The following is a 23,101-nucleotide window of genomic DNA, read 5'->3' on the forward strand; positions in this document are numbered from 1 at the left end:
AGCCAAGTCTCCTTGGTCCTTCTTGGATTTCAAATCCTTTATATGATTAGTTCTCCATTTTTCAAAGTAAGACAGTTTTTGAAAAGCCAAATCAACCATAATGCCATTTCCTTTCACAGGTGAGTTAAAAACCTTGTCTCTATTGGACCGGGAGAGGGTCCCAGTGTACAACCTCATCACCAGGGCCACTGATGGGGGTGGCAGGTTCTGCCAGTCCGACATCCACCTGATTCTAGAAGACGTGAATGATAATCCCCCTCTGTTTTCTTCTGACCACTACAACACCTGTGTCTATGAGAACACAGCCACCAAGGCTCTGTTGACCAGAGTGCAAGCTGTAGACCCCGACATTGGTAAGTCAGTTGCACTGGCCAAGCGTCTCCCTGTTCACTCACTGGACACCTTGTCTCTAGGGGTGGCTTTCCCTTTAGTTTGATTAGGACCTTCCCTCAGCCCTCTTGGTGGTCTATCACAAGAACATGGGCATTAAACCATGTTTAAGGTCTTCAGTGAGTGCATTACTTATGCATGGGAAAATTCTCTAAGTTTGTCCTACCTACTTTTCCTAGAGTTTGAAGAGGAGATACTATGAATTCCTTTACCTTTTAACAAAGTGTTCCGGTGGGGATTTTTAAAAACCTTTTGAATAAAAACAATAGCTTTCTTACGTGCCCATTCCTCCTAAACATAGTTAAAATGCTGTGTTGTATGGCAGGGAGAATTCATTTCCATTTCTATGAAGAATTGCATCACATGCTTCAGCTGAAATATGACAATCTAGATTTATTGTAGTGCCCCAAAGTGCAAAGACCAATTACTAAATGTGCTGCTACTTCAATGTGGACTTTTTTTTAACTGCCATTTTCCAGAGTATTTTTGTCACTTATAAACTGACATTGCTAGGCAGAGTTGAGGGATGGGGAGATAAGAAGGAATTAGAACTGAAAGTTGCTAATAAAGTTTGTGTTCAAATCCACTTTACATAATGAGATGATGAGTTAGAAAAGACTAGAGTTAATTGCTAGATAGACCTTCTGAGAATGCATAAGTTATTGAGGTGACTACGTGATGGAATATAAATACGAAAGGGCATACAGAAGCCTCTTGGTTGTGCATTTTAAGAGCCGTAAATCAGAGGACTAGAGAATGATGGGGTGGGTCTGCTATGCTAAGCAGACCTTTATATAATTCAGTATCTTATTGCTTAATTCTTAGTTGAAATAAAAATTATTGGGCTAATGGAAAAGTAAATACATGATAATTAGTTGAAAACAAACGTAGTGCCCAGGATCTCTGCATATTTCCCCTTAGAGAAATTAGTCGGCTACACTGAATGATTGCTTTTACCACATTAGCATAATTTCTGAGCTGAGAACTAACCTTTTAAAAGTATGCATATTATTGTAAATAAATTACAAATAAATAGAAAAAGACTCTTTTATTGGTATGTAATTATGTAGTACCTACAAATACTTTTTTAAAAAGAAGATTTAGAAAGCATTCTCTGGACTCTTATTAGCAGACTTTTAGGGAAAAGAAGATAGAATTAATGCAAATGAATCTTCTAATCATTTTAAATTTTATTTTGAGAATGGGTCGTTAGATGAAATTTTAAAAGCTAAAAAAAATGGAATTTTTCTATTCAATCCCTTCACAAAGGAATCAGGTGTCCTCAAGCTGTGGTAGAATGGACATGAAGTCAAATTAGTGCACATGATGCTTCAGACAGTGCAGGGACAAGACCTGAGTGTGACTGACTCACAGATTTGGCACTTGGAGCTGTTTTACAACTTGTGGTGAAGAATATACAGTTAGCCATGTCCTCCTTTCACCACTTCTGAGTCAACTGGCCAGACTGGGCGCTGGAGTGGAAGAAATGTCTAGACTCAGGTCATTTAATAGGGCAGAGAAGACAAAGACTTTAAAGGATCAAAACCAGGATGAGGACTTTTCTACACCTCCACCTGCTCCTGAGTAAAAGGCTTATGTGCACAGCTTCAAATGGAGACAGGTCACAGGTGCTGCTGACACCTGTGTATGAAGTCGATTCATGATCCCATCAGTCTTAGGAACAAGTTCAGTGAAAGATGCCAGATTTTGGGTTATTTTCTCAGTTTTTGTCAATCTCAGCTTCAAAAAGTAAAAGAACTAAGATAGCTGGGGTAGAGCAAATAACACCCTAAGAAACACAAACTTAGCTCCTACTGAGTTCCAGGCACCAGGCTGAGGGAGTGGCTGGGAGTCTTGGTTGGAGCTTGTAGGAGATTTCAGCAGCAGTAGCATCAGTCTGAGCTGCCGTCAAATAAATGCCAACATTATCCAGAATCCCTGTGTGTCATTGAATCAGGACTTGTGACCTTGTCATTAGTGGCCTGAACAAAACACTTCTAACTCAAGAATAATAACCATTTCTCTATCTTTCACAAGGGATCATAGGCTAGTAGAGGCTGTGCACTAAGATTACCAGATTGCTGAGTGCAGAAGTCATTTTGGGATCAAAGTGAACCTCTGACTGGAATCTGAGTTCAGGCACAAATGGCCTTTAGACTGAATATAGCTTTCTGGAACCTTTAGCTTTACACACACAGTATTCAAAAGGGTTCAAATTAGTTGTCATTATTTAAAAGTCAGATTTTTATTTGAAATTTACATGTGTGGCATTTTATAAAAATAATAACACTTAGAAGGCCCTGCCATTTCAGGGGCACAGGTCTCACAATGGTTTAATAAACAGCACCTGTCTCCTTGATCTCCACCACAAGTCTCTCCTTCCCTATGGCCAGCCACTTGGCTTACTTATGTTACCACCTGACCTCACTTTCAAACCCTTTTCTAAAGTGACAAGAAAATTTCTGATCTTTTAAAAAAGTTTTATTTTAAAATAATTAAATGGCAGGAGGTCAAGGACCTCTTTCCCCTGAGCCCTTCACCCATGGTAACATCTTACCTAATTGTAGTACATTATCAAAACCAGGAAATTCACATAAGTGCATCCTTACAGCTTGTTCAGATCTCAGCACACATTCCTGCAAGTGTTTTTGAACAGTTTTATCATTTCTGCAGCTTCAGGTAAGCACACCACATTTCCACGAGACTTGTAGCCACACCCACCTCCTTCCTGGACCTTCTTCTCCACCTCTATCTCTTGGCAATCACTAATTTTCATATCTATAATCTTCTTATTTCAGAAATGTTATTTAAATGAAATCACACATTCTGTAACCTTTTTTTTTTCTCTTGAGATTTGTTCAAGTCGCCTAATTAGTTTTGAAGAACATTGGCTTCATTAGTGTAAACGACAGGGATGCTTGGTTCATGAAACTTCTTTTGTTATGCATATTTCTTTCCCAAGTAGAAAAATATTTTACCAGTGCTATAATATGAATGTTTGCACCCTTCAAAAATTTGAATGTTGGCATACACCTATAATCCCAGCAGTTTAGGAGGCTGAAGCAGGAGTATCACAATTTCAAAGCCAGCCTCAGCAACTTAGCAAGGCTCTAAACAGCTTAGCAAGATTCTGTCTCAAAATTGTAAGTAAAATAAAAATAAATGGGCTGGGATGTGACTCCATGGTCAAGTGCCCTTGAGATTCAATCCCTGGTAACAACAACAACAACAAAAATTTATATATTGAAATCTATCCCTCCCTCCAAATGGTATTAAGAGAAGAAGTCTTTGGGAGATGGTTAAGTCATAGAAGTGGAACCAAATTGAATTAATGCCTTATAAAAGAGACTTGAGAAGCCTGTTTGCCCACCTCACCTTGTGAGGATGCATAGAATATACCATCTATGAGGAATGGGCCCTCACCAGACACCAAGCCTGCTAATGATTTGACCTTGGAATTCCCAGCCTCCAATCCATCAGCAATAAATATATTGTGATTATGAATTACTCAGTTTAAGCTATTTTGTTTTTGCAGTCTAAATGGATCAAGATAGCCATCATTTGACTACACTATATACAAGGTTACTATAACTTGCAGAGAAAAGACAAAGATATAATGCATCTGAAATCTGATTCCATGACTTCATTAGTTCAAAGCCCTTACCATGAGATGTTAAACCTACCTAAGCTGACTTTCTAATTTTAAAGCATATTATTGCTTTGAGCCAAACAACTCTTTTCCTATGAATTATTCATAATGAACCAACATCAATGTTAGAGTAACTGCCTAGGTCAGGAGTAAAATAAAAAACAGAGGAAGACAAGATAATTTTAACACCCATTTTATGAGTTCTAAGAAATGATATGGCAACTGTCTAGATTTTAAGACACGTATTAAGTTCTCAGTTTTCCTGTAAAATGAAAATATCTTCAAACCCATAAACTATAGATGCAACTTCATGACCCAACATTTACAAAACTTTAATCCTTTCAATAAAGACAAGAAGAACTTTTGCTGCATTACCACTTTGGTACTAATGTCCTGTGATTTAGTCTATCTCTTCAAAGTAGAATTTGTTCCCAAGTTCCTCATTTTGAGAATGTTTTTAAATTAGCAAAAGAAATATGCAGTAATGAGGATCAAAAATTCTGCAACCATTTTAGGCAAAATGACATTTAAATAAAATGTAAATTTGTACTGGGAAATTATGCTGCTGTCCATAATTTATTAAGAGGTCAATTTTGGAATATTTGAGATGTGAAAGGATCATATTTTTCCCCTTGGATAAGAGACAGAAAGTAAGGAAATGTTCTAATGAGCAACTCTGTCCTTTCTGGTAAAATATTTCTTGCAAGGTTTGGAATACCTTTCAGAATTTTCAGAGGAACTTAGAGGATCAGAAAGTACATTACAGTTACTTTCCATTCAACTGAATAAATATTTAGTGATGAGCTAAGCAGTAAGCACCACAGAAGGAACAGCAAAGCTCTCAGAGATGAGGGACATGCAGCGACAGGCACAAATGGTACACAGTGGTAAAGTTAGGAACTGGGAACACACCCTCAGTAAAGGGCAGAGGTCCCAAAACAGAGAGGATGTCAACAGTCTGGGATGGGAAGGCATTCAGGAGTGAATGAAGAACATGAAGATAAAGTCACAAAGTAGGCACAATGTGGGCCCAACTAAATAGTTAGGAAACACCATGTTGTCCAGGACAGATGAGAGAAAGATGAGAGGAAAAATATACTTAGATCAGTCAGTGGAAAAGAACTGCCAAGCAGTTTCTAGAAAACAAACAAACAAACCTGTTCTGGGTTTTGGGAATGTACTAGCATAAGAGATTCCAAAGTGGATTGGGACAATTGAACTTAGAGCAAGGGGAAAGCTCCTAGGAGGATATTGAGAAAGACCGCAAGGGCCAATGAGAGCACTGGCTTTAGTACTTAGAAAATGAAAGGATCAGAGGAAAGCCAGATTGATATTTCAAAGGTGAAATCTGCAGCTTTTGGCAACTTGACGGGCTGATAGCAAGGTAGAGAGACTTGGTCAAGGTTCCAACCATGGGCACCAGGCAAGGGTACTGCAAGAACAAAAATTGCACAGGTGGTCTAAAGCAAGACCTGGTGCAGACAGGTGGAAACTTGGGTACACATTGGCGGTGATAGCATATACCTCCATAAAGAAGTCAGGAGTTAGGAGAAGTTTGTTAAACATGAAAGAATAGAAGGTCTTATAGTCATAATGGGGAACAGGAAATACAAATGAACATTCTAAGGAAAATATAAGAATATTATTGAAAAAAATGCATCTGTAAGGTAATAATATGGTGAGTATTAGTCTAGCACAGGTCCCCATAACGACATTAAAATACAAATAATGAAGTTTCAACAGGGGCATCTCAGGGAGTGGTATTAGCATTTAAGTTGAGTCTTACGAGTTGAGGCTTGAACTTAGACAAAGAATAGAAAGAAGGAGTAGTAACAGAGAAAGGGAGCAAGGGAAAGATGAAGACTGTATTATTCAGGATAGACTTGGCTTGTCTGAGGTAAATTTTAAAGTCTCAGTGTCTTAGCACAGGAACAGTTTAATTCTTGCTCATAGAAAGGACAGATTGGTGGGAATCCAACCAACTCAGAATTCTGGCACTCCATCTTGACACCATCACCTTCTTGACCTTTAGCCTCCAAAGTCACCACAATAAGGAATAGGAGGGGTGAAGAGAGCATGCTAGCTCTAGGCTGCCTCACCCTGGGAGAGCCCCAAGTCACCAGAAATGATTACACAGCTGACCCAGCTGCACAGGGGGCTGGGAGACCTAAAGGAGTTCTTGGGCGGTTGTGGAGGCAGACAGCAAGAGGGAATGAATTGTGTCTGCCATAATGGTGAGGGCAGAAAAGGGCAACTGGTATGTCCCAAAGACAAGGAGAAAATGACATTGCTCATATGGGTAGGGAGTGTTAGCCTCAGCAATATGGAAGGACCATTTAGCCTTAGAAATGAAAGAAAAGGGAGAACAGAAAGTAAACAAATGAAACCTAAATAAAGAAATTAAAAGGGAGATGCAGAGCAAAACCCAATAGGAGCACACTTCTGCCCTCGGTCATCTGCATACAGTCAGTGGTTCTATCACCTCAGGCCAGCAGGACAGCAGCTGCACTGGGTGCTGGGGTTCAGGGAGTATTCCAGGGGTGAGGTGAGATGTAAAAGGAAGGCAACAGACCTGAGGAAGGGAAATATTCCTCCAATGAGGGCTCTGCAGGTTCGGGTCACGTGGCTATGGTGGGCCCAGTCTGTAGAATGAATTGCATTAACAGAAAATATAAAAAATGCTGAGTCTTCCAGAATGATGTCTCTCCCCTAAAATTAGTTAGATTACAGGAAAAAGACCCAGAAAACTACCCTCTTGGCAGAACTTTTCTGTTTTGATCTGATCATGTGTCTTTGCTGTCCTTGGATCCTCTATTCTAGGCTGACATTCACTATAATAATCTAAGTTTGCTGTCCACAGTGGAATTCATACACCAAGTATTTCATGAGGCAGGTGGTGTCATGGTCCTTGTGCTCTGCTCTAGTGGTGTAGGCAGAAGCTGAATTGAACTTGTTTTTCCAAAGCACAGATCTTGTCAGAAGCTGTGATGAGCTTGCCCAGGGCCTTGGTGCGCTGGTTGCTCTAGATCAACAGCTCCTCAGGAAGGAGGAGGAAGGCACTCAAATGAGAGGAATGTGCTTTACAAAAGTCGTCACTGAATGTTGTTAGAAACAGAACTCTTTACAAAACCATCTTAACTGAACCTTTACAGTAGTTTTCCTGCCTCTTCCAGCTCATCCTAGCCTTTTCTAGGACTTCCACTTTTTGAGAGCCATAAAAACAAAACAAAAAAAAAAATGTAGAGGTGAGATGAGTCCAAAGGAAAATGTTGAAAATGAGATGCTGGAACTCTAATGAGAAATTACGTAAGTGCCCTGAATGAGAGATGCTCACTCATCCACACCGGGACTCTTGGATGTTGTGCTTCAGACTGAATGGCCAATGCAAAGTTCCGACTCCCTGTGGCAGGGTTTAATTTTAAATCTTCTATCATCTGATTTTCTGACATCATCATGAAGAAAAAAAGAATATATATATATATATATATATATATATATATATATATGTGTGTGTGTGTGTGTGTGTGTGTGTGTGTGTGTGTGTGTGTGTGTGTTTTCAAAATTTACTCTCTGAAACTCCAGTCTATTGAGGCCTTGCTAAATATATTACCTCTTGCACTGGATCTCAAAATAAACAAAAGAAGTGCACCTAAAAGAAGAGGTAAATTTTGAAGCATTCATTGCCTTCAGCATCAGGATGTGAGGAACCAGGTAGAGGGGCAATCTGTGGAATTGGGAAGGAATTGGCTTTATCCATCTGTGACACAATAGAGGCATGCAAATATCCTGCCAGTTCTTCCTTTGGGGATTCAAAGGTTGTATCACAGCTGAGACAGCACCCTAGTTTCCTCTGGATCTTGTTGGTCAGCCACAGGGATATCCTCAAATGCTGGTCAGGAACATATCTAGTAATCAGATTGACCAAGAGGCTACATAGATGTGGGGAAACACTGGATGATTAGCGCCTTGTGACCCTGAGCAAGTCGTTGGCATCCCTGTGCCTCAAGTTCCTCTTCCACAATGTGAGAATAACAGTATCTCACTTTGATAACCTCAAAAGATCAATGTGACATTTGCCTAAGTATGAAGGACAAAGCTCTTTGAACTGGTAAGGCCACGTTTTCCTACTGGAGATGGCTTTCCTTGCTTTGAACTCCCAAGTACTTTATGATTATCCTGGCATGGGACGACTGCTTGCTTGGCTCTTCTCTACAAATCTCAAACCCTCCCAAGCAAGATCCATGCTTAATAAGAACTTTAAAGGATAATCATAATGTGGCTATTAGCATCTACTTTTGCAGGTTCTATGCCATACCAGGCACTGTGCCAAATGCTTTAGATACGTTATTTCCATTTCTCAAAACACCCCTATATGTTAGCATTTTTTTGTTTTATTTAATGTATGAATAAACTCTGAAGGCTTAAGTAAGTTGCTCTGAGCAATAAGCTAGTTAGCAGAAGGGGCTACAGACATTATGAAAAGGGCCTCAAGAGGGTTGGTGAACAGATATCCAACTGATAAGGATACTATAGTTCAAGGCAGCAGTTCTCAAATGTGGTCCCTGGTTTTAGTGTCACCTGGGGGTGGGTTATAAATGCAAACTCTGAGTAAGAGACTCTAGACTAATGGCTCTCAGAAGTTGTCAGGCATCAGAGTCATTTGTTGAAACCCAGATTGCTAGGCCTCTCCCTCAGTTTCTGACTGAACAGTGATCTGATAATTTACATTTCAGACTAGTTCCTAGGTGATGTTGGTGCTACTATTCCCAGAACCACACTTTGAGAACCACTTGCTTAGAAATTCTTAATAGTTTTGTGTCATGAATACCTTGACAGAGGTGATACTACAGATGTCCCTAAAGAATAATGTTTTACAACTTGTGAAACAAAATGAAAAGATTACAAATACAATAAATGTGTCTGGCTATTTTCTAAAGTTGTTATATAATAACATATTTTTTTCTCCAACACATGAAATAATAAGACCTAGCATAATAGGTCAGGTAACTGCCATATTTCAAAGTAGTGTTAAGCAAAGTTGTGTGCAGCAATCATAGAAGAAGAAGAAGAAGAAGAAGAAAATACCTGTGGTTTTTATTGGTTACAAAATCAGAGGTGCTGCTCCTACCATGGTGCTTTGTTGCCTTCATGGATAATTGAATGTGGTGCCAAATCAGTTCCAGGTTAGTGAAAAGAAAATGTCAGTTATTTTCTCCTGTGGTAGTTGCATCTATCTTGACCCTCCATGAGCCCCACCTCCTGGTACTCTTGCCTCTCCCTTGAGAGTGGGCTGTACTTACTGACTCACTTCCAATGCACAGAATATGGCAGAAATAATGCTGTCACCTTTGAAGTTAGGTTATAGAAAGACTTGTACTCAGCATGGGCATGCCTTCTATATTAGTCTGTTTGGGCAACCATAACAAAATACCACAGAGTCCTGGTGGCTTAAAAAAAAAAGAAATATATTTTCTCACAGTTCTGGAGTCTGGAAGTCCCCATGTGAGAACATGATGAGAAGGCAGTTATCTGTGAACTAGGTAGAGAGCCTTCACCAAAACCTGGCTGATGCTAACACACTGAATTTTTAAAGGATAATAATCATAATGTGTGTTAGCTTCAGCTAGGTTCTGGTGAGGGCTCTCTACCTAGTTTACAGATAACTTCCTTCTCACTATGTCCTCACATGACCTTTTCTAGGTGCCCATAGATAGAGAGAGAGAGAGACAGAGAGACAGAGATACAGAGAGAGATCTTTTTTCCTCCTCTTATAAGGCCCCATCCTATCATATTAATATTAAGATAGCACCCTTATGACCTTCATTACCTCCTAAAAGACTTATCTCAATACACATTCTCATTGGAGATTTAAGATTCAACATATAGCTTTTAAGAGGAACACAGTTCAGTCCATAGCACTCTTTCTCACTCTCTCTTGAGTCTCTCACTGCAGGGGGAGACAACCACAGTGTTGTATGGCTGAGAGAGACCCACCTTGCATGGGATTAAGATGTACCAACCACTACACAAGTGAGCTTGAAAGTGGAGCCCCAACTCCCTTCACTTAAGCCATTAATTAAAACCATGGCCCTGTATGACAGCTTGCCTGCAACTTCATAAGAAACCTTGATCTAAAGACAGTCAGCTAAGCCACATATGAACTTGTGTCCCATAGAATCCATGAAATAATAAATATGTTACTTTGTGCTGCTGTGTTCTGGGGTAATTTGACGTAACTCAATAATATAGAATTAATACACTAATGCAAGTTCATAAGCATCCTGAATTCTGTCCTTAAGAATCTTCTAGAGTAGTCATTGTCTTTCCACAGGCTCCCCTCTCTGAGAAACTTAGGCACTCATCCAAATCAGTGCAATCAAAGCAGGGACCACCCTTTGGGAGGACCAGTGCAGCCCCATGGGGATCAGAGCTGCTGGGGCATGGCAGGGCACAGGTGATGATATGATTACTGCCAGCTGCTCCTTTCCTTTGCTCTCAGGGACTCTCTGGGGCATGAGGTTCAGTCTACCTCCTGCAGAAATAATAGTTCTAGTAAGTCTTAGTGTATCACCACTGAAAAGATCCTGAGACAAAAATCCAGTCAAATTTCCTCTGTTTCTGAGGATGAAATTGAGGCTCAGGAAGAAAAATACTTACCCAGGATGACTTAGTTGCCGAACTGAATCTGAAAGGAGGATGTCATCACCTTGGGGCAACACATTTTTCTATATTCCAGTAATTTCTATTGGAAAAGGTTTCAAGAAATTCAGTTCTGATTTCAGCTTCTCTTACGTGTCATATAGTCTATGCTTTGCTTAATGCTTAGAAGTCGTTACCTCTAAGCCTTTAGGTCAGCGATTTAATGTGTGTTTTCTTTTTCCTTCCACAAAGCTCTGTTATTCTCCAAAGTGTTAAATCTTTGAAGGTGGCTGAAGGACTATTAAAATGTCAGTAAAAGTTAAATAACCCTCCCTGAAGACGGAAAGACATGAGTCATTGAGTCATTCCCTAGAGGACGTTATGGTCAAAGCCTTTTGTCTGTTGTAGATATCAAAAAATATAATCCTATGGTAGAAGCCTTTCTCCAGAGAGCTTGAAAAACTTACACATGTAATCTTACTTTGAAAAGAACAGATCTTGGTACTTTTACCAGCAGACAGGGAAACTGAGGTTCAAAGTGGTTGTAGCTCCTTCCAAGGCATCTGTTAAATGGATAGTGGATATCAAAGCAATCTGGGCCCCATTAAGCCTTCCCTGAAATCTTTCCCTTCTACCAATATTAGGACCCCATTCTTCAGTGCATGCAGCTAGATGGCAGGACTGTGACAGCCTGCCATTTCTGTGTCACATTGGCCTGTCACTTTGCAAAGTGTCATCATAGAGTGGCTTTGGGATGAGACCTGATTAAATATTCCAGCTCCTTCTTTACTAGTGTCTTACATTCCCCAACCCTTCTGAACACCCACTTCCCCTCTGGTACTGGTTATCAGCCCCGACTGTACATCTGAATCCCCCAGGGAGCTTTAAAAAACAAACAAAATAAATAAACAAACAGGCAAGAGCTTCTTCTCCAAAATCAGACTGAGATGGGGCTGGACATTTTTCCCCCTGTGTGACTGTGATGTCTTGCTTAATTTAGGAGTCTTTGTATTTGACAATTGTATGTTATTGCTATTATTACGCTTTTTAAAATCCAATTTCTCCCAAGCAGGGCTCAAAACACTAGTTGTCAAATGAAACAATAATTCCTTCCAGAAAGGGGTATCTTAGGCAAGCATTGGCAGGAATTCTTCATCTCTAATGGTTAGGCACAGTGGTGGTTTCTCATGCGCTCCCTTGTTCACATGCCACCTCATTTGTAGATGCCACATGTTAGTAACAGGTCCCTTAGCTGCTCAGGTGGATCAGTCCTAATCCAATACAGAGCAATGCAGGAATGGATTTAAGAGGTGAGCAGTGTAGGGCTAAGGATGTGGCTCAGTGATAGAGTGCTTGCTCTGCATGCATGAGACCCCTGGGTTTGATCCCCAGAACTGCAGGTGTGGAGAGGGGGTGAGTAGACTGGTTAGAGAATATTACCCACTCCTTGGCATTTTGTGCAGAAATACCAAGGACCTCTAGCTTTGACTTTCTGCCTCTTCGGGGCATGTTGATACTCAGTGGGGTATGCTTATCAGTTTTACCACAGGATATATACTGTCACTTCCCCTTGTGAGGTCTCCCTGACAGGCAAAATTATGTTGTCCATCATCTGCTGGTGAGCACTTTTAATACTTCTCACATATTACAGAACACTTCCCACTCACACCCTCTCCAACTTGTTCCTTCCAAGCTTCCTAATTCTCTCTTGCCTAATTTATTCATCAACTTAGTCCCAGTTTCCAGTTCACTCCAGCTATAATTGGTTATAATAGCTCCAGCAACTTGTAGTTGGCTCTGAAAAAAAGACAGTTTCAGCTTCTACCATTCTGAACTTAAGATTTAGCAATAACAAACCCTTACCCCACCTGTGGCTGAGGATACTTTGCAATTTTAGCATCCATGCCTTCACATGTATCACCTAAAAAGCCCTTTCTTCCTCTCAATTTTCCACATTGGTATTCCTGACAACTTCTACTTTTCCTTCATGACTCAATTTATTTGTTTACTTCTCTGGGACATGTCCTTGGCCACCCCTCTCCATAATCAACTCTATATAGATTTGTTTCCCAAGCAATGAGAACCAGTGTGGGGAGAGGTGTTGGGAGACACTCTTCTTTGCATTGCCAGTGCCTGCCATGCAGCAGGAGTTCTTCAGTATTTATTAGATAAATCAATGAATTGATCCAGTGGTCACACTTAGTGGCCCATATAGAGAACCTTTTGAGTATAATTGTTGAGTTGTGGTCCAGCACAGAAGTCCTGTGCACCAATAAAGTTTTCAATACTTAATTGAATAATTAATTTACTTACATTTTTACAATTCCAGGCATAATGCTAAGCTGTAGATAGTTGCAAGAGTTTATCTGAAGCTGAACTGTAGCTTTTTAGGTTATCATACAAGACAGTCTCACCCAGCAAAGGGGTCGGCTCCATGGGTGTGCAGCCTGTGTAGTCCAACAGGGCCCCATGCTTGGAAAAGCCTGTTCTTGCTTTAATGCTCAGCCTGTGGCTGTGTTCACTGCTTTATATTTTTTATACAAGAAGTGTGCATTTTAATTTTGCAAGGAAACCCACAACCATGAAGTCAGTCCTAGCGGGAGATCTACTTTCAATTCACTTGGCAGGTCCTCCAGAGATTTTTTGGTGCAGTTCTTAGGATCTCCCTGACTCTGTGACTGCTACTGCCTTCTATCTTATTTTGACTATTCAAAAAGCCAAGGAGCTATTGACCCCAGGAGTTGGTATTCTGCCCTGAGGAATGTGCCAGCTTTAGTCATCACTCAATGAAAAAAACTTTTAAATGGTACTTTAAACAGAAGTAATTAGAGAGTCTATTTAAAAGTACAGTAATTGCTAACTTAAAAAGCATTGCTAATTCTGTGGACCTCCTTATAGTAACTTTGTGCTTTATTTCATATCATCCAAAGGCATATTTCAAAGATTAAAAAAAAAAAGCAGTCAGTTTGATCTGTTTGACTATAATGGGATTCTATTTGCCTTTCACAAAGGATGAGAGAAGAATTTTAGGTTACCCATTTTCTTTAACTGCTTAATTTGAGTGTAAAAAATAGTTTTAAAAATATTCCTTGAAATAATTTTATAATTAAATCTTTGACAAAAGTGATTTTTTTAAAGTAATGTCTATCTTTCTGAAGATGAACTAAAAGGAAAAATGGAAATACCCAGAAGAAAAGCCTATACAATACATATCTTTTTCTATAATTATGTCAAATGGTATGTATGTTGAGAATTAAATTGGATTGGAAAATAACTTGAAAACTTGACTGTTCTCCAAAATTGATATTAAATAATTATTTTCCATATACATGATTTTTGTAATAGCTATTTTACTTATTATACATATGTTCTGTGCCCTGTGTAAAACCCAGAAAAATAAGCAAAAAGGAAAAACAACATTTTTACCATGGAGACCATTTTGATTGAAGTCCCTTCTTCCTTTTGGCTGTACAAAGAGAAGTCATAAACTATATATTGTTTGGTACATGATTTTTTTCACTAACTTACAAACATATTGCCAAATCATTGTATATTCTTTTATATTCTTTGACATTTTATGTACTAACATATATAGAGAGAGAAGGTACCATAATTTATTTAACTGATCCTCACTATAGAAAATCTAATAATTATTATCTTTTTAGCAATAATTTTTTATATATTTACAAATGTTTTATATAGATTTGTTTAGATATTCCTGATTTCTCCACATTGCACCCTCTGGGCGTTTTTAAATTATTTTAACACATAAATTTACAGTGGGCATATGTGCAATATCTGCATCACCTGCATAATCATGATTGTATACTTGCTTTGGTCCTTGGTTGTTTCCTCTGCAATTCAACATTTACTACTCTTTGTGTGCCTGGCTCTGTGCTCAGTACTTGACATAAAAATGAATAAGAACAGTCCCTCATCCAAAAGGTACATTAATCTAGTAGGAGAGAGGATACACATACAATTAATGATATGCAAAAATACTATTAAGGGATCAAAGAGAAGGAAGTAACTAAGGACACTAAGCAAGCTGTTCCAGAGGAGACCCCACAAAGAGAATGTAGGTTTTTTTCTTTTTTAAGAGAGAGAGAGAGAGAATTTTTTTAATATTTATTTCTCAGTTTTTGGTGGACACAACATCTTTATTTCATTTTTTTTTAATGTGGTGCTGAGGATCGAACCCAGCACCCCTCGCATGCCAGGCGAGCGCGTTACTGCTTGAGCCACATCCCCAGCCCCGAATGTAAGGTTTTGACAAGAGAGCAAGGGACAACATTCTGAGTAGAAAGCAAAGCAGGAACACAGGCCTGGAGAAGTAAATATTCAGAGTGTCTTGGATCATGACTGGAGTGGAATAACACACTGGATGGGGAACAGGAGATGACAACAGAAGGATGGGTTATGGCCAGATATAAAGGACTGGAGTTCCATCATCAAAACTTTTTGCTTCTGTCTATAAGAATTGGTAAGTCAGTGACTGTCTTAGCCCATTTTCTGTTGCCATAAATAAATACCGTGGATTGGGTACTTTATAAAACCCCATGGTTCTGGAGGCTGTGAGGTCAAAGGACCATGTTTGGTGAAGGTCTTTTACTGGTGGGAACTCTGCAGTGTCCCAAGGCAGGGAAGGACATCAAATGGCAAAACAGAACCAAACTGGCTTTAACAGACCCACTCTAAAGATAACCCACTAACAATTAATTTATTAATCCATGAACATGTTAATCCATTCACAAGGGCAGAGTCCTCATGACCTAATCACCCCAATCCTGTTAATGGCACACAGTGGAAATTGAAGTCCAACATGAGGTTTGGTGGAATCAATAAAACCATAGAAGTGACTATTCCCAGCTGCTGGAGAAATCCTGGATCCAGAGTTCTAGGAACTCCACTGTGGTGAAATTGGCCAGGAGGGAATGTGCCCTGTGGTTGTTGGCAATTAGGACTCTTGGAACAGTTCAGTTGAGAGGGAATGAGAGCCTCACCTGGATGGGAGTCTTGCCACAAGATATTCAGGAAACACCTCAGAGACACATTCAAAAGAACCTGGTGTTCTAGTTCATATGAGAGGGAAGTTGGGAGAAGACACATAGCAAACTCCCAACTACCTAGTTAAGTAATTCCTCATCAAGGTGCTGTGCTCCTAGAGTTAGGGATGACGCCTCTGGGTCCCACTTTTCCCAACTCATTTTTGCATGCCAAAAGTGGTCACACAAGCAGGTGGCACTTGGGAAATCTTTATTAAATGGAAGGGTGATATCCCGTATTTCCTGTGAAAAAGATAGAAACATTCCATTTTTTTCAAAAGAAACAGCACTGTCTTAGGATAAGACCATAGCAAAGAAACACAACGACATATTCAAGAATCAAATATTTGTTTATCATTTTTCTTCAAAGGATAATCCTTATAGCTTAAATAAGAGCATGACTTAATCACCAAGCTTGGGTCATAAAGGCTGTGGAGTCTAAATATATGTGTGCAGTTTTGATCACTGATAAATAGGCATTAATAAAATGCAGGAGTAAGTACTGGCTCAGAGACAAGTTACTAGGTGGCCTGGGGCCTAGGGTCAAGGAACCAACTGCAGTGGGACATGAAGGAACTTGGAGGGTGATTGAAATGCACTGTATCTTGATGGGAGCATAGAGTAAACATAGGGTTCCATATTGTAAACATTTATTGAAATTCAGGAGCTGGACCCTTAAAATGTATTCCTGTTGTTATATGTAAATCACGACATCTCAATGAAATTGATAGAAAAATAAACAAAAATTGTTGAAATTGCTTCAAATTACTTCTTCTTCAGTTACCTATTCAATATAAATGTCTTTGTAAAAGTCAGTTTATAGCAATCTAGTACCAACCACATTATTGCCACCTACAAGCCAGATTCTGTAAAGATGATGGGGGACACAGAATTCAATGTACAGACAAGGCTCTGTAGAGAGGGAGTCAGAGCAGCTGCTGGTGTAAGACACCAAAATGAACATAGCATAGCATAGCTCTTGATAGTTTTGAAACGTGGGGATCCTAATCTCAGGAAGAAGGGAGAAAAAATTGCATAAAGGCCAGATCAAAATAATCTTGATACATTTTTTTGTATTGGTGATTCTGGTCATTTGGTTTCAGCGCTGATTCTAATATCTCTGACATTCTCATATATACAGCTCAGCTATTCTGACATGGGGCTAGATCCATGGAGATGCTCCTAATACTGGGGGTTATTTCTCGCTGAAGCATAAAACTTTATGCTTGTATATCTAAGCTATACAAATGGATTCTGAAAGATTAATCAAATGATACTAATATGCTGTGTTAAGCTTTCTTCCCATCCAGAAGATTCCAGTAGCTCATTATGATCCAGCCTAAAGCAGATTTTTCCTTTGTGGATATCAGCCAGAAACTTAATGAGCAGTTGGGTAGAGAGGGTAGTCCACTGGAAACAGTAATGAAACTAGCTCTATTTGTTGAATTTGAAAACAGGTTGTGGTACTGGAAGATAATCTCAGATCTCAGCTCACCTGGGACCTGCCACTCTTACCCAGTGAAGACCCAGTGAAGTTCAGTGATCTGCCCAAATACATGTGTGTAGTTTGGTCACACCGCTTTAATTTTAAAGTATTTAAAACCTGACTTTTCATACCATAGTGATGCATGCATACTCATTTTTATAGCAGCACAATTGCCAGTAGCCAAACTAACAGCCTGAGTGTTATCAACAGATGAATGGATAAAGAAAATGTGTATATATACACAATGAAGTTTTATTGACTCATAAGAAAAAAAATAAGTTATGTAATTTGTAAAAAAAAAAAAAAATAGATGGAACTAGAGACAATCATGTTAAGCAAAATGTGCCAAACTCAGAAGGTCAAGGGTCATATGTTTTCTCTCCTATATGGAAACTAGACAGGAAAAAGAAAAAGATAGGTGGGAAAGCAAGAATTGTGTGAAAAATCAAAGGGAGATTAGTAGAGGAAAGTGACCAGGGAGTGTGAGGAGGAAAGAGAGATGAGAAGTGCTGGTAAGGGATATTGGCCAAATTATATTGTTATATTGTGTGCATGAAACAACAAATTTCATCATTGTGTAAAACTATAATATACCAATAAAAAATGTAGAAAGAGGAAAAAAAAATCTTGAATTTTGTGCCAGTGCATGTCCAGAGGTCCATCTTCCCCTTTGGCCAAATTGAGAGAAACCTAGACTCCATTTCAAAGCTTTCCAAAAGAGAAAATATAGATGTGGCAGCCCATCCCAGGATTTCACAGCTTTCCCTGCAGAGACTATCTATGTGCTATTTCTTTCCTCCAACACCATTCCATAAAAATGCCACTATATATTACTTCCTTTGAGCAAATATGGATTTTAATCATCCTGCTTTTATTTGATTTTAATCCTCTGAAGTTCTGCCTGCTCCATTTGCCTCAGTTAACACACAAAAACTTCACTTCTAATGAAAGTCAAACTTCTCTTGTAGCCAGGCATTTTAGCATTTTAAGAAGCTAAGTAGCTCCATCCTCATTAAATTAGGCTCAAATTGGAGAAGAGAATTACATACTTAAAAACACAAATGCCAAATGATGGATTAATGTTATACCTTAATGTAACACATTGTGACATGAAGTAGGAGCATTAGACCAATTAGCAAGCAAGTCCTCTCCTCGGGTTCATCTTTTTGCTGGATATGTAGTAAAAGGATGGCAATTTGAAGAATGACATTTATCAAGCCCCTTTGGAAAGAAAGTTTCCCCTTTAGTGACATGACCTGAATTTATTGAACAAAGGCAGCACCGCATCTCCTGATAACATAGCAAAGACTCACTAAAAGTACTGCCACTGCATTGACATTTATGCTTGTGACCTTATTTCTAAAAAATATTGAAATCCATTGTGATTGTGTCTAAACTGTGGTTTTAATGTGGTCTAGAAATCTATCTCAATTTTTTTCCTCGAGAACTAGCAAATCCTAAGTGGTGTCATTTAGCAGGGGTTTATTATTATTATTTGCATGTTTGTCTCCTGTCCCTTGCTATTCTGGTCTTGCTTTCATGTCAGTCTGATTGTAACAGAGAGAAGGGGGCAACAATAAATCTAGCTCCTCCTGGTGCAAATGCCAAAGATACTGTCAGAAGTAAAATGTATGGAGAGATATGTATGGGGAGTGTGGGTCAGCAACTTGCTGTGTGCGGGGAAGGGATGGTTTTCTGCTAGGGTAAAATGGAAAAATCCTGTCACTGGGTTTAAATTAGCAGAATCTGCCTGGAGGGGAGCCATGGTCTTTGTGTGGCTGATTAATGTCAGCCTTGTAATGCAGCACTCTAACAACAGGGCTAGCCCGCTGAGCAGGGATCTCAGCAAACAGGGCATCTCATGCTTAGGGCATCAGAGTCCAGCCAAGTGCCTCTGAAGAGATCTGGAAGGGAAAGTGGCAGGCCTGCAACACAGGCGATGATATTTTTAATTATACTGGAGCTATTTGTCCTAATGAAGGAAGCATAGGCAGCCACTAAATGTACTTTCCTTTCAGGCTCTGCTGCTGTAAAGAGTGGCAGAGTGCAAATCCAACCCCCTGCTTGTTCTAATTCAACCCTGTTTCAGAACAGTGTGTCAGAAATTACCTTCCTGCATAAACTAATCTTTGGGGCTGAATAGGTGAGATATCCAGGTACAGATCTCCTAAAATCCCTAAAAAGTTCACCCCAGGGACTTTTTTGGTGAACAATTCAATCATGCAGCTACTCTAGAAAACAGCCAGAAAGCATCCCTAAGACTTCTGCTCTAGAGTCTTATTTCAGGGGACTTTAAGAGAAAAAGAAAGCCCTCTTGTTTTCAATACCAGCACAAATAAAATCTGAGGTTGATGTTTATATATTACAGTGTAGTTGTTTTGAAAGAGAAATAAAAGTAAATGATGAAACTTTGGGGGAAAAAAAATGGACTCTCTGGAATGGAACCAAGAAAAAGCTCTCTGTGTCAACCTTTTGGTTAAAGCCACATAATACGATTTATGTCATCCCCTTCAGATATATGATTTTATTGGTTTGCTGGGAATTTGGGTTTAAGGAAAATTGTATGTTGGGAGAGTAAAATGTTTAACTCTTGTTGTTGTAGAATGCCTGCCCCCTTGGTAAAGTATCATAAGAGGAAAAAAATAATAATAAATTAAAGCATAGCTAGACCCTCCCCTCTAAGATCCTATGTTCTAGAGTTCCATATTTCACAAAGACACTTTTGGGTGGTTGTCATAGCAAAGACGCCAACTGACATCTGTCTTCATAAAGAGCCTTTAGCATCATATGGCACTTTACCCCTACAAAGTTGTTACATTTTCCTTCTTATAAAGCACAATGACTAAAGCAAATTTGTGATTAACACCATTTTCAAGGGCTGAGATCCTCCATACAAAACAGTTAAATCAATCTTTAACCCAATCATCATTCAGTAATTTGTAGTTGTTGATGGATATTTCCTGGTTGATATGTTTTAGCTCTTGTATGTGTTAAGATGGCGTTTTTTTTAAAATCACAAAGCTAGAAAGTTCCCTCACACTACATCTGCTCTCCTCCTTGATGGAATGCTCCAGGATCCCCTAACCCATAGATTTCTTTCCCCTGCTAAACTCCGTCATGACTTCACCCATTCTCATGGCTTTGCATGTTATCTATTGATGACCTTCAGATTTATAGCTCCAGCTTGGGCTTCTCCACCTAACTCTAGTCTCTTCTACCTAACTTCTCACTTGAACTCTCCACTGAATATCAGATACCCATCTCAAACTTAATCTTCATAGGGTTTCTGGTCTTTTATCCAAAATCTAGTCCTCTTGCATCCCTCTCCATCTCAGCTAGTCATAATTCCATCTCTAGTTGCTCGGGTCAAAACTCAAAGTCATCCTGGAAGCCTCTTTCTCTGCCATCCTATATCCTATCAGCTCCAGAATCAGAAAACATTCCTTTCTCATCACTCCTAGTTCAGAATCTGGGACCCCCTCACCTACATGCTCAGACTGGAACCCCATCCCTTATCACCACTCCCAGCACCATCATCCCTGTTCTAGCCGCCATTGTTACAAGCATGTAATCCTGCAGGGGTTTGCTGACTGGTGGATCTGCTTCTGCTCTGACTGCCCTTCAGTCTGTACACAACCAGAAGCTGAAGGGATCCAGTTAATATCTAAGCCACATCCTATGACTCTCCTCTCAAAATCCTCCAGTGTTTCCATCTCACTACCATGACCCACTGGAATGTAAAAACTTCCTTAAGAAATGCTAGACTCTCACCCATTGATGGAACTTCTAGCACCTAGAATTGTGCCTGGTAGATTCTGAATAAATATTTCTTTAAGTCATTAATTATTTAACTAGTTAGTTTCTGTTTATCTTTCTGTGTCATATTTTTACCCATGTATCTATTAGAATCTGAAAGTTTTTCTTAAATTTTGTTTTGGAGGGGGGAGTTATACATTAACAATAACCAATGAATTCTGATATTTATTGTCGATATTTTCCCAGTTTTTAAAGGTTTTAATTTAGTTGTATATATTTTTTTTTTTTTTTACAAACTGAAGCTTTCATTTCTGTGGTACCACAGCTATTTTTGTAATGATTATTTTTCTCTGGGTGGGCCCTTTAAAACTCAGCAAAATGTTCATATTTTAGTGAAGAACATCTATCTATGTTCTTTTCTGCTCACATTCTTCTGTCACCTCCCACAGGCATCAACAGGAAGGTTGTGTACTCCCTGGCGGATTCAGCCAACGGGTTCTTCTCCATTGACAGTTTGTCTGGCATCATCAGCCTGGAGCAGCAACTGGACCGAGAGCAGCAGTCTTCTTACAACATCACTGTGCGGGCCACTGACCAGAGTCCTGGACAGTCCCTTTCCTCTTTTGCCACAGTCACCATCACTGTCCTGGACATTAATGACAACCCGCCTGTGTTTGAGAGGAGGGACTACCTAGTAACTGTGCCTGAGGATACCTCCCCTGGCACCCAAGTCCTTGCTGTTTTTGCCACCAGCAAAGATATTGGCACCAATGCTGAGATTACATATCTCATCCGGTCTGGGAATGAGCAGGGGAAATTTAGAATCAACCCAAAGACAGGTGGGTAAATAGCAACCAACCGAAAATTCAGAACCTCAAAATGTCCTGCTTCTCCTCCAACTCAAACTCCCCTTCTTAGTGGGCTCTTTTTCCTCCTCCTTCCTCCCTTACAAGGAAAGCAGGTATTCTGGTGGCTAAGTCTCCAGCACTCTGCTTCTAAGAATACCCCTGCTAAATTTCAGGCTTCTTGCTGTGGACTTACTTGGCAAAACTTGACCCTAGGTTTGGCTTCAATATTTCTATCAAGGAAGGCTTGGGAGGAGCAATGTGCTTCCTCCATGGACCATGTGCTTCCTTGGAGGAAGCACATTGAGAAGTAGTATTTGCATTCCGAGCATGAACAAACCCATGTGTGTTTGTGTGTGTATTTCATTTGGAGCATATGTGCTGGGAAATTATCCTAGAGATGAGCTTCCACCTACCTCTGTCCATTAATTTAGACTGTGCTTTGTGGTCACTGGCCAAGGAGGACATTGGTCATGATCTACACCGGTGACCTGCAGGCTTTACCACACCAGCACCCCACATAGACTCTACCAATTGGTGGAAATAGCACTGCATTTAAGCCCTGCTCATTCCTCCTGGTTAGAACATCATCGTTTCTCACCACACTCTTCAAACGTTAGAGGGGATGTGCAGCATCACCTAGGGAAAATGTGCCTAGAAGCCAAAAAAAAAAAAAAAAAATACCCAAATACAGCCCTTGGGCTTAATCTTCAATAGTGAGTTAATAAATTGTAGAGGCATTTTAGGGTAAGTAAAGAGGGTTATTCAGAAAAGGTGTTTGTATATTCTTGGAAGGCTAAGCATACTACTCTTGTGTTTTCATATAATTTGTATTTTTATTTGAAAGTCCTTTTGTGGCTATTCTTATTTGTTAAATAATCCCCCTGTGGATAGGCAAGGTGTCTCACATTTTGTAGATAAGGAAAATGAGACTCTCACATCTTTCCACCTTTTAGCCTATTTCCCTCATCACCTGAGGAGTTATGTACCTGTTGAGAAGGTGGCAAAGAGGGTTCAACTCTCTTTGGGGGATGGTCACCATATACAAATAAAGAGGTATAATTAGCAGCACTATTTAACATGGCAAATATGCCAGATTCCTCTTAACACATTAGGTGTTTCTCACATATTCCAAATAAGAAAAGCAAAGCTTCAGAGAGGTTACACCTTTTCCCCAATGTTCATTAGTAAATGGATTATCCCAGATATGAACTTGGCTTTTCCTGACTCTGGAATTCATGTTCTAACCTCGATATAATGTAACACTACCAACTGCTGGAACATCAAGCAT

At 39.6% G+C, this 23,101-nt stretch overlaps 1 protein-coding gene across 2 annotated transcripts in view; it reads left to right on the plus strand.

Moving 5' to 3' along the window:
- Fat3 (FAT atypical cadherin 3) overlaps positions 1-23,101 on the plus strand; it is a 483,199-nt gene that overhangs the window by 407,664 nt on the left and 52,434 nt on the right. For both annotated transcript variants that reach the window (XM_027951397.3, XM_071617163.1), the window contains exons 12-13: positions 120-353; positions 21,415-21,804. In XM_027951397.3, the coding sequence (XP_027807198.2) occupies positions 120-353; positions 21,415-21,804 (624 nt within the window). The remainder of the gene's footprint in view (positions 1-119; positions 354-21,414; positions 21,805-23,101) is intronic.

Source organism: Marmota flaviventris, chromosome 9 (genome assembly GCF_047511675.1).
Source record: "Marmota flaviventris isolate mMarFla1 chromosome 9, mMarFla1.hap1, whole genome shotgun sequence".
In the NCBI taxonomy this organism is placed as follows: Eukaryota; Metazoa; Chordata; class Mammalia; order Rodentia; family Sciuridae; genus Marmota; species Marmota flaviventris.